Genomic DNA, 13037 nt, shown 5'->3' with positions numbered 1-13037 from the left:
AGACAAATTTCTTCTTTTTACAGTATTAGGATTCAGGTTATGTTTTGGGAGAGAGCAGAGGATTATCAGGGACCTATATCTCTGAAATTCTCAGACATTGGAATTTGACAAGCATGGAGTTTAATTCCGGAAAAAATACCTAAGATGCTTCTAAAATTCTCACGTTTTGGGGAATGATAGAGGAAAGGTTGAGAAAAAACTTTTTGGTTGGAAGTTTTGACATCCAACCTACAATTTGAGGCATCACAGCGGATTAGGGTCGGTCTAGACCCTGACAAGGAAAAATTGAGGTTTTTACAGGTTTCGAGAAACCTCGATTTTTAGTAGAGACTAAACTTTATTGAAAAAATCTAAAAAAAATCTGAAAAATAATGGAATCCAACACGGACACACTGTATTTTTTGAGGAAGATTTGGATCATCCATCTAGGAGATCTCAGATGTTCTTATCTGCTAAAACAGAACCTGGATGTTCTAGAAGGGTCAGGATCCAAACTCGGTTTTGGATTTATTTAATGGGACTATAAAATTCAAATGGAATCAAATTTTCGGCAGGAAATTAATAATAAGTAAACCTAATTGACCTAAAAATTTCAAGATTTATGAATGATAACTCACACATGAAATAATGATGGTACTATGGCTATAAATACAACTTATACATTCTAAATTAAATGCAAACAAAAACCATACAAAATGAACAAGATGAATAATGAGACTAGAGTAAATGCAATACTTAAATATGAATCTACATGGAACATGAAAATAAAATAAAATTTTATAGGGATACGATCCATTTTGATGTTAGCTCTAAAATCAAAGATTTGATCCAACCGGTGGATGAATCTCTTATTTCACTAGCCTCAATAAACAAGATGATTATCACATCTACTTGATTTTAAACTAGGAAAGAGGCATTCATGTGATTTTGAATCTGACCTTTAAATTGATTCTGTGACACTCATACAAAAGGAAATCTGAAGATCCCCAATCCACGGATTCCATGGATGATCATCATAGGGGCTTTATCAATAGCTAATGAAAATCACGAATCGAGAGAATAGTGGCTCACCTTGAGGAGGAGTCTGATCCAACGAAGAGGGATGGCTGGAACAAGGCTGCAAGAAAGGTTGGGCTACAAAAATATCTTGATGGTGTTGGACCAATGGTGAAGGTAGATGGTTGCAGTTGATGAAGGCAAGAAGAACAGGCTGCTGGTATGGTTGGAGTCGTGTGGCACCAAGGAAGGAGGACGATGGTGGCTGGAATGGAGTGCTTCAAGGTTGGAATGGGTTGCTTCAAGCAATGGCAGCAACGACTGCAATTAAGGATGTTGAAGAGAGGGCTGCCACTGTTGGAGAAAGCTGCTGCAACAAAAAGGTTGGAGGGAAGAGGTAGACGTGAATGAGAAAATCTCCCAGCCGTGTAGCCTTGTATGGCCTAACTTAGGAAAAATAATCACCATAACTTAGGGTCTTGAGGGAATAATGAAAAGGAGGAATGAGAGAGTCTAAGAGAGGGAGTCCACCGTATGGGTTTGAGAATAGAAAGAATAGAAGAGTTTTTATGGTGGTTGGACAATAGGGAAGGGAAAGAAAGAGAAGGAAAAATGAAAGAAAGAAGAAAAGGGAAAAGGAAAGAAAGAAGGAAGAGAGGGAAGAAAGAAGAGGGGAAGAAAAAGAGAGGGAAGGGTGATACGTGAGTGGGCTGGACCAAAGAGAGAAAGGAAGGAAGGGAGAAAGAAAAGAAGAAAAAAAGAAAAAGAAAGAAAGGAAGAAGAAAATAAGAAAGAAGAAAGGAAAGAAAAGAAAGAAGGAAAAGGAAAGAAGAAGAAAGGGGGGGGTCGACCACCTTGGTGGGTCCCACCTTCTCTCATAAAAAAATAAGAATTAAAATAACATAAAATAAAAGAAAATAAGGAAAAGAAAAGATATATATATTAAATAAAAACGTAGATGTAAATGAAGGACCCATCTCAGAGTGGGCTCACTTTCCAAATTCGAAATTCATTTAGAGGATCATAAGAGTAGAATAGTCTTTTTAGAAAATTTCCAGATAAAATGGGCTATTTTTGGCAATTTTTGAAACGAACTCAGAATTTAAAGTTGCATACCCCGTTGCGAAGCAAATCCAGTTTAGAATTTGAAAATTTGAGTTTGAAAGAAATCCAGATTGTTTTTCTAGAGAAAACATTTTCAAATTTAGAATCTTGGGGGTAAAAATGTCAATTTTGGAAACCTAGGGTTTGAAATTGATTTCTGAAAACTTTTAAAACTTAATCTGGATTGAAATTTTCAAAACTGGAGTTATGTATCTCGAAAATGAAATGAAATGTGATGAAATGTTATGAAATAATGGAAAATGATGAGAAATAATGAGAAATGGTATGAAATGCTATGCGAAATGCAGACACTGGATAAAGAATTTTGGATATTACACTTTGATTGACACTTGTGCAAGTTCAAAAATTGTTAAAATTGATAAAATTTGCAAAATGGTTCAAGAAATGGTTTTCGAGCTCTACCGGGCTAGAGTGACACTAAAAAATATGGTTTGAACTGATTTGAACTAAAATAAACTGGATTGAGCTAGGTTCTAGGATTTCAGAATTCAAATGAACTGACAAGGCACTGACTCGACTGAACTCCCTGAATAAATTTTTAAGAAAAACTGACATTTTTAGAGAAATCGTGAGAAATGGTCACTAGAGTGAAGTGAATTACAAACCAGAGCTGAGTTTGAGCTGAGACAAAGATTAGTAACACTGAGATAAACTAAAACTGAAGCTCGAACACTAGCTCAACTGACTGGACTCAGCTCAATTTCAGCTGAAAGAGCTGAAACGGGCTAAAATGGGCTCCTAGACACTTGGAAATGGTTTTGAACAGAAACTGGAGCACTTAAACTCCTAGTGAGCTCAAGCTAGACTCAGGGAAATAGGATTGACTAGGAATGACTGACTCGGAGACATATGGCTTGGATTTGAGTGAGAAATGAGCTCATTTATGAAGAAATGATCCCATTTTGGCAGGAATTGTCAAAAATTAAAATGGTTTGTTCATCATGAGCTCAGGTGAACTAGAAATGACTGACATTCTTAACTGTTTTGAATTGACCAATGAGCTTGGTTGACTCCAAATGACTGGGGTTCGGGGTGACCTAGGTGTAAAATGGTAATTTTCCTAATGAAAGTGGGTAGCATGGTAATTTTCTAACACAAATTTGGGGTTTGACTCCTACACTGACCTACCAGGATTGGCACTGCACGAAGAGTGTGTTTGAAAATGAATGAGGAAAATTTGGGGTGTTTACAGCATATCCATCATATTTCAAAATCCATAAGAGTACAAAATTTAAGTTTAAAGGATTATACAACCCATGAGTTCAAAATACAAAATGAGACAAAAGTATAACAAATCTGTCAGTCTCTCCAAATAGGGGGATCATCCCCTCAAAAACCCAAAACCAAACAAGAGCAGGATCAGCAGATAAGTGTGGGTCCCCAAGCCTCCACTGTGTGTCATTACATCGTCATTGTACCTATTCATCACCTGCATCCCCATGAAATGGGGTCAGCACTCTCGCGAGGTGGTGAAGAACAAAAATATCATATCTTTGTTTCTTAAGGAAAAAGCATGTATATAACGTGAAAAATGTGATACAACGTATACATCTGCCTGTGTCAAGTATGTGCACATGTAACAAGTACTAGCAAGCTAAAGTAGTGAACGAGAAACTGAGCAACCTCTAACCACTAGTAGCTAAGAAACAGTAAAGCAACAGCACAAGAGCAGTAAGCGAAGTAGCAAGTAAAGAACTACTAAGATATATCAGTTGTGATTGGTTAGTAATTGATTTCTTCTGATTACTCCTTCTGGTACGCGAAGGAACCTCGCATTCTATGAGCCATGCACCCGACGTTTTTATTCAAATTCGAAAGTGGTAACCGGGGATGCTACAGACCGAGTAAACCTCATGCGAGCAACACGCAGCTGAGAGAAACTCTCACATAGGTAAGGATTGCAATCCATTCTACTGCAGTTGTGAGGTATCTTAAAAGATCACTTTGACTTCCCTAACTCTGAGTGACTAGAGGTCAAAGGACGCAAAAGCTCCTGTCAAAACACGTGTCGTAGTAACGACTGGTCACTCAGGATTGTACCATCCACCCTCTCTAAGGTGAACCATTTTGTGAATGGGGCACGACATGTTTATCTTTCTTAGGCCCATCTATCAAGTCATACCTCCTTTTGAGGTATTTATGCCTCGTGGTCCCCGTGAGGTACGCAAATGAGGACTTAGCCTGCCCATTCACGTGCTCAGCCTTACGCGGCTATCAAGAGCACATCGCTCGTGAAAGCGATCACAATATCATTTTATTATTTTCATATTTAGGGTATAGACATACGTGAGCTCACTCACGAACAAGGGGCCATCGCCTAAAGACTCCAACAGAGTCTCAAAACCATAACAATGTGCTACTCATACCCTATGGTGTTTAAGTTTTTGTGTCACTTTTTACATTACATGTATAACGTACACTTCATGCACCCATCAATGCCTTAAGCATGAGACCAAAATGTACCCTTTTTTAGGTACGTACTAAGTAGTACAGGTGTCAAGTTGTGCTGCGTGCAGGTGAAAACTAAGAACCACATGATCTTTTGGGAATTGCAAGGGTGTCATGGGGCGTATGAGGCACAACTAACCTCATTATGCCTCTTCCTTGGGAAGAGCCATAGGGATCTCATGAATCCCATGGGGTGCAGCCCCATGCTGATTGCTTGGAGGGGCGCCCCCACCTTCATGATGGTGCTCCTTGCACCATCATAAAAACGATTTTATGGGTAGGGCCAATCGTGGCCCTCCCTTTGGATCTCACTCCACTCTTTACGAGATTGCCATTGTCCCAGCTGTCAACTTGACCCGTTGGTCTTCGTGGCTAGGTTCGTTCAAACTAGCCAAGAGTGGTTGACCATAGGATTGGTCAACCCTCCCCTAGTCGGTCCTAGCTCAAACCGTGGTAGTGCCTCATGATTGAAACATATCACAATATATTTTTATTTTAAATTCCTCATTGTGATTGAATCCTTAAGCCTTTCTCAAGAAAAATTCCATCTCTCACAAAATTTACCTGCGTTATGACTTAGGCTCTATCGATATGCATTTCTCGGTAATTCACATGCACTGACGGGGCTTCTTCATCATTTGGGTCACAAATTTGGGGACAACCTAAATGTAAACATTATGGATTTACCCCTAAATTTTCGTAAATTAATTCATCACGGATTTTCCTCAATTGCCATTTACATTCTACTTACGCGATTAAGGTCACGTAAAGTCCAAGTCACATATTTTACGAGGAAATCTAGCAATCACACACAAAATCTTTGTCATTGAAGCACATCAAAACATATATCATTTAAAAAAAATCATGGACCTTATATCCTTCCCTCCTTAAAAGGATTTTGTCCGTGAAATCAGCCAAATTAGGTTACAAGAAGATCAGGATATTTATCTCTCATGCTCGCTTCAGACTCCCTTGTGCATTCTTCGATGCCATGGTGTTGCCAACGTACTTTAACTAGTGGTACTGTCTTCGTACACAACACTTGATCTCATTGATCAATTATCTCGATCGGTCGTTCTGCTATTGTCAAATCTTCTTGAACTTCTACGTCTTCATAACGAATGATGTGCGATGGGTCAAGAATGTATTTCCTTAGCATCGACACATGAAAAACGTTGTGAATATGGGCATATTGTTGAGGTAACTCAACACGATATGCCACTTCATCGATCCTCGCCAAAATCTTGAATGGTCCCACATATCTAGGACTCAACCTTCTTACCGAAACGGAACACACTCTTGGTCGGTGAAACTCTGACAAAAGTCATGTCACTAACCTTGAACAATAACTCTCATTGTCTCTTATCAGCATAACTCTTTTGTCTGTCTTGCGCTGCTTTCAAACATTCTCGGATCATCTACACTTGCTGAGTGTAGTGCTGAAAAATAATCAGCGATTCTCTGGATCTATCGTTGATGTTGTCCTAATACGACGGTGACCTGCAAGGTCTCCTGTATAGTGCTTCGTACGGTGCCATCCCGATACTAGCGTGATAACTGTTATTATATGCAAATTCAACCAAACACAAATGCGAGTCCCATTCGTCCTTCCAATCAAGCATACAAGCTCGCAACATGTTCTCTAACGTCTGAATAGTCCTCTCGGATTGACCATTGGTCTGAAGGTGAAAAGACGTATTAAACTTCAACTTCGTACCCAAAGCAGACTGCAATTGACCCCATAGTCGCGATATGAACCTGGGATCATGATCAGAAATAATCAATCCTGGAACGATATGCAATCGTACAATCTCTTTGACATACAGGTCAACTAGGCTTTTCAGAGACTAGCTGATCCTGATAGGTAAGACATGGGTAGACTTGGTGAGTCTGTCAATAACTACCCAAATCGCGTCATGCTTGCATCTCGTTTGCGGTAAACCTACCACGAAGTCCATCGTAACATCTTCCCATTTCTACTAAGGAATCTCAGTCCTCTTCATGGTACCACCAGGATGCTGATGCTCAATCTTGATTTGCTGACAAGTCAAGCATCTCGAAACGTATGCTGCTATCTCATGCTTCATACCGTTCCACCAATACTTCCTTTGTAAATCTTTAAACATCTTCGTCCCACCAGAATGAATTATATACCTTGACATGTGAGTTTCATCGAGAATCTCCTTCTTCAGTTCAGGGTTATTTAGAACCCAAAGTCGATCTTTCATGCGAATACCACCATCATCTGTTACACTGAAGAACGTATTTTCTTGTCTTGCGAGGGCTAGAAGCTTACCATATTGGTCATCAAGCTTCTGAGCTGCCACGATACTAGGCAAAAACTCTGATCAAATAGTCAGACCAGATAATCTGATTGATCTGCTTCCAATCGAAAATGGTCTTCAAGCCATAAAATCTTTAATTAGTTTCTGGCTCCTCACGATACTAGCCATAACACTATTTGACTTGCGACTAAGCGCATCTGTTACTATGTTCACCTTACCAGGGTGGTAAGACAATGTAAAGTCGTAATCCTTAATAAACTCGAGCCTACGTCATTGTCTCATGTTCAACTCTTTCTAAGAGAATAAATACTTGAGACTCTTGTTGTCTGAAATGACCTCGAACGATTCTCTATATAAATAGTATCGCCAAGATTTTAAGGCAAACACCACTGCTGCTAATTCCAAATTATGTTTCGGGATAATTCCTCTCATGAATCTTCAACCGCCTTGAAGCGTAAGCAATCACCCTGCCGTGCTGCATTAGCACGCAACCCAAACTGGTTCCTGATGCATCTGCATACACCACAAAGTTACATCTGCCTAAAGGCAAAGCCAACACTGGTGAGGTCGTCAGCTTAGACTTCAAGATTCGAAAACTGTCTTCACATGCATCACTTTACTTGAACTGGATGCCTTTACGCAAAAGTTTCGTCAAGGGTAAAGCAATTCTCGAAAAGTCCTGGATAAATCGTTGGTAGTATCCTGCTAACCTGAGGAAACTACTAATCTCTGAAATATTTTGAGGCTGCTTCCAGCCTAATACCGCTTCAACCTTCGCTGGATCAACTGACACCTCATCCTTGGATATCACGTGACCCAAAAACATAATTTGCTCAAGCCAAAACTCGCACTTGGAGAACTTAGCAAACAATCAATGCTCATGAAGTACCTAGAATGATACACAAATGTTCTTGATGTTGCTCAGGACTCTCTGAGTAAATCAAGATGTCATCAATAAACACGATCACAAAAGTTTCCATGAATGGACAAAAAATACGGTTCATCAAATCTATGAATTCAACTGGTGCATTTGTGAGGCCAAAAGGTATTACCACAAACTCGTACAACCTATATCTCGTTCGAAAAGTTGTCTTTGCAATATCTTCTGTTCTAATACAGAGTTGATGATAACATGATCTGAGGTCTATCTTCGAGAAAATCCTCACTCTCTGCAACTGGTCGAAATGGTCCTTGATCCTTGGTAACGGGTATTTATTCCTAATCGTTGCTCGGTTGAGCATCTTGTAGTCAATGCACAACCTCAAAGATTTGTCTTTCTTCTTTATGAACAACACTGGTGTACCCCTGGGGGATGCACTGGGTCGAATAAAACCTTGTTCCAAAAGATCTTCTAACTGTCGCTTCAGCTCTTCGAGCTCTGCCGAAGCCATACGATACGGTGCCTTAGAAATAAAAGTGGTTCCAAGCAACAACTCGATACAAAACTCAATCTCACATTTTGGAGGTAATCTGGACAATTCATCTAGGAACACATCGGAGAACTCTCAAACTACATCCAAGTCTTCGATCAGAACTAACTCAGGCTCAACTGGGGTAATACTGACCAGAAATGCAATACCCTTGTTTCGCAAATACTTCTAGGCTTTAAAAGCAGAAATCAAATAGCTATCTTGCAAAGGTCGAGAAAGCTTGATCTCTAAAACATGATGATTAGGCGGAAATGTGACTACCCTACCTTCTCTATAGAGAACTTGAGCATGATACTCAAACAACCAATTCATACCTATAATGACGTCAAACTTAGTCATATCTAGCAGGATTACGTCAACCGACAAGTTCTACCATGCCACTGACACCTCGATGCTCAGAATATAAAAATTACAGAATGACTGATCACCTATCGGAGTACGAGCCTCCATCGGGTAATTCAAAGATTCTACGGTCAAAGACAATGTTCTAGCAAATTTGTCAGATATAAAAGACTGCGAAGCGCCGTAATCAAACAACGTAAAAGCTGCATGACCTGCAACTGAAATAGTACCTTGGATCAACTCGCCTTTGGTCACTTGTTCTACTGTTGGTGTGTAGGCATGTTCTACGATAGCTTTCTAGTTGTCTTGCCTCTGCTAATGCGACTGTTGCGGCTCGTGTTGTTGAGGTTGTCTCTGCTGAACTGGCTGTGATGTTTCTGGTGCATTTCTCTTTTGATCATTTGACTGCTTCTTCTGACAATCCTTTATGTAGTGGCCCATCTTGCCACAATAGAGACATCCCCCAGTGTCACGAGGTCAAGATCAACCCGGATGGTCAACAAGACACTTGGGACATCCTGATGCTGCTACGATCTATCTCTAAGGTTGCTGCTGGTGGTACTGGGGTCATCGATGTTGATACTGCGATTGTTGGTTGTTGGTTGTTGTTGTTGTATCGGTTCTTCTTCGAAGGTAGATGGAATTTTTTTTCACCTTGGTGCTTCTGAAATTGACGCTTCTTAGGCCAACTCTTTTGGCCTTGCTACTCTTTGAAGGATGGTGTCTTTTGAGACTCAGACCAATCTTGTCTAAAAGCGAGGTTGGCTCAAGAACCTCATCAATGGTAGTAGGTGCGCGAGTATACACCTTGGTGCGAAGTACTGGCTTCAATCCTCGAGTGAATTTCAACGCTCGATCATTCTCAGTGGCATAAAGGTTGGGACAATATCTCTCGAGACTACAGAAATGAGTAACGTACTCCGCCAATGTAGAATTTCCTTGTTGCAAATCAAGGAATTCTTGCATCTTTTTGCTTTTCTCATGAGCCAAAAAATATGCTGCATAAAAAGTCTCCATGAACTGCTCCCAGGTGACTGACTGGTTCTCAAATTTGATTTCCCAGGTGGTAGCCCACCACCTCTCTGCATCCTTTTAGAGATGGTACATCCTGAAATCAACCTTCTTGTCATCGTTTATTTGTAGAACACAAAAAATTTGCTCAATCTCCTTCACCCAATCCTCTGCTACTTCGGGTGTCAATTTCCCATCGAAAGAAAGAGGGTTCATACTCATAAATTGCTTGTAGGGAACTACAGTAGCAGGAACTTGAACAGGTGTTTCCCGTCCTTGGGCGGTCTGCTGAATATGATCGCCCATGTTTTGCACAGTTTTTGCCTGATGGGCAACCACCTCTGTGAGGTTGTTGAGTGTCTTCATCAGGTCATCGCAATGAGCACGCCACGCCATCTTAAACAAGCAACAACGTATAAGCAACAAGACAAGTTCTTCAAAGCAGGAATTTTATTACATTAATAAGGAAGTTTCATGCATTACATGCCCAAAATACCCTTTGTCAAAGACAGGGTTACAAAACACTACCAAACAAATAAGCAAACCCAAAAATGAAACACTGACTTAGTGTCTCCAACAAAACAACATAACATCATCAAGGCTTGCTGGTGTAAAAGTCGTAGTAATCCTTCTGACTTTCACATCGTCGCGGTCTGATACGAGGAGGAGAAGCAGGAGTTCTCAAGGGCGTATCAGATATCTCTTGAACTTTCATCAGTACTGGAGGCATAGAAGGATCTAGCACAAACTTCGATAAAACCGCATATGGGTAAGATTCAGGTGAGTACTTTGGAGAGTCTGGCGAACCACGCCTATCTCCTTCCTGACTGCCCACTTCAACCACTTTTGGTCTAGTGATCAAGGATACATCATCAACATTGTCAGTGTTACTCTTCCAGAGTTCATCGTGAAGCTTTGTCTGATGTTCCTCTTCGATATGCCCCCTAAGACCATAGTAGGGGCAATCACACAACTCACGGAGACAAATCGGTCCCGCGTGATCTACAAGACACCTGTCACACAGAGGTGCCTGGTGTGCCAGCATGTGAACACTTCGAGCTAGGTGTTGAATCGCTCAGCCCAAGGATTCCTCGCCTCGAACCAAGTCTTAAAGAGCTTCCAAATTTTTTTAGTAACTAGGATTCGTCAACATGTAACCCATGCACATACAATTAAGCATACAATTCTAACTAAGAAGTAAGGAACATGTAAATAACATGCATTCCAATTTAAACATAGTTACAGTGCGATGGACGAAGCATGCAGAAGTCTTGGACCACACTTAACATACATTCAAATTTTCATAGAGATTGGTATCAGAGCGGTGGTCCAAGACTTCAGTGTGCTTCATCCATCACACTATAAGTATGTTTAAATTTGAATATATGTTACTTACATGTTCCTCACTTCTTAGTTAGAATTATATGCTTAATTGTATGTGCATGGGTTAGATGTTGATGAATCTCAGTTACAAGAAAATGTTGGAAGCTCTTCAAGACTTGGTTTAAGGCGAGGAATCCTTGGGCCGAGTGGTTCAACACCTAGCTCAAGGTGTTCACATGCTGGCACAGCAGGCAACTCCGTGTGTCAGGTGTCGTGTAGATCACGCGGGACAGTTTTGTCCTCGTGAGTTGTGCGATTGCCCTTACTATGGTCTTAGGGGGCATATCAAAGAGGAATGTCAGACAAAGCTTCGCAATGAACTCTGGAAGAGTAATGCTGACAATGTTGATGATGTATCATCGGTCACTAGACCGGAAGTGGTTGAAGTGGGCAGTCAGGAAGGAGATAGGCGTGGTTCGCCAGACTCTCCTCAGTACTCACCCGAATCTTACCCATATGTAGTTCCACTGGAGTTTGTGCCAGATCCTTCTATGCCTCTAGTACTGATGGAAGTTTAAGAGATATCTGATACGCCCTTGAGAACTCATGCTTCTCCTTCTCGTATCAGACCGCGACGATGTGAAAGTCGGAAGGATTATTGCGACTTTTACACCAGCAAGCCTTGATGATGTTATGTTGTTTTGTTGAAGACACTGAGTCAGTGTTTCATTTTCGGGTTCGCTTATTTGTTTGGTAGTATTTTGTAACCCTGTCTTTGACAAAGGGTATTTTGGGCATATAATGCATGAAACTTCCTTATTAATGTAATGAAATTCCTGCTTTGAAGAACTTGTCTCGTTGCTTATATGTTGTTGCTTGTTTAAGATGGCGTGGAGTGCTCGTTGCGATGACCTGATGGAGACACTCAACAACCTCACAGAGGTGGTTGCCCGTTAGGCAAAAACTGTGCAAAACATAGGCGATCATATTCAGCAGACCGCCCAAGAACGGGGAACACTTGTTCAAGTTCCTGCTACTGTAGGTCCTTACAAGCAATTCATCAGTATGAACCCTCCTTCTTTTGATGGGAAATTGACACCTGAAGTAGCAGAGGATTGGGTGTGGGAGATTGAGCGGATTTTTTGCGTTCTATAAGTAAACGATGACAGAAAGGTTGATTTTGAGATGTACCATCTCTGAAAAGATGCAGAGAGGTGGTGGGCTACCACCTGGAAAATCAAATTTGAGAACCAGCCAGTCACTTGGGGGCAGTTCATGGAGACCTTTTACGCAACATATTTTCTGGCTCATGAGAAGAGCAAAAAGATGCAAGAATTCCTTGATTTACAACAAGGAAATTCTATGTTGGCATAGTACGTTACTCATTTCTGCAGTCTTGAGAGATATTGTCCCAAACTTTATGCCACTGAGAAGGACCGAGCGTTGAAATTCGCTCAAGGATTGAAGCCAGTACTTCGCACCAAGGTGTATACCCGCGCACCTACTATCGTTGATGAGGCTGTTGAGACAGCCTCACTTTTAGAACAAGATTGGTCTGAGTCCCAAAGGACACCATCCTTCAAAGGGCAGCAAGGCCAAAAGAGTTGGCCTAAGAAGCATCAATTTTAGAAGCACCAAGGTGAAAAGAAATTCCATCCACCTTCGAAGATGAATCGGTATAACAACAACAACCAACAGTCGCAGTATCAGCATTGATGACCCAGTACTAGCAGCAGCAGCCTTAGAGACAGATCGCAGTAGCAGCAGGATGTCCCAAGTGTCTTGTCGACCATCTGGGTTGACCTTGCCCTCGTGACACTGAGGGATGTCTCTATTGTGGCAAGATGGGTCACTACATAAAGGATTTTCGGAAGAAGTAGTTGAATGATCAAAAGAGAAATGCACCAGGAACATCACAGCCAATTCAGCAGAGATAGCCTCAGCAACACCAGCCGTAGCAGTTACATCAACAGAGGCAAGGCAACCAGAAAGTTATCGCAGGACGTGCCTACGCAGCAACAATAGAACAAGTGACCAAAGGCGAGTTGGTCCAAGGTACTATTCCAGTTGCAGGTCA

The 13037-nt window shown here is 41.1% G+C and overlaps 1 protein-coding gene across 1 annotated transcript in view; it reads left to right on the top strand.

Annotated features, from left to right (window-relative positions):
• LOC149811727 (galactolipase DONGLE, chloroplastic-like) overlaps positions 1–9722 on the top strand; it is a 74335-nt gene extending 64613 nt beyond the window's left edge. The window contains exons 3-5 of the mRNA XM_089992909.1: positions 1188–1379; positions 8920–9216; positions 9690–9722. Coding sequence (XP_089849035.1) covers positions 1188–1379; positions 8920–9216; positions 9690–9722 — 522 coding nt within the window. The remainder of the gene's footprint in view (positions 1–1187; positions 1380–8919; positions 9217–9689) is intronic.
• Positions 9723–13037: the final 3315 nt, after the last annotated feature.

Source organism: Nuphar pumila, chromosome 17, assembly GCF_984573655.1.
Source record: "Nuphar pumila chromosome 17, dmNupPumi1.hap1.1, whole genome shotgun sequence".
Taxonomy (NCBI): Eukaryota; Viridiplantae; Streptophyta; class Magnoliopsida; order Nymphaeales; family Nymphaeaceae; genus Nuphar; species Nuphar pumila.
The sequence above is the reverse complement of the archived record's forward strand: the minus strand, read 5'-3'. Positions and strand labels throughout refer to the sequence as shown.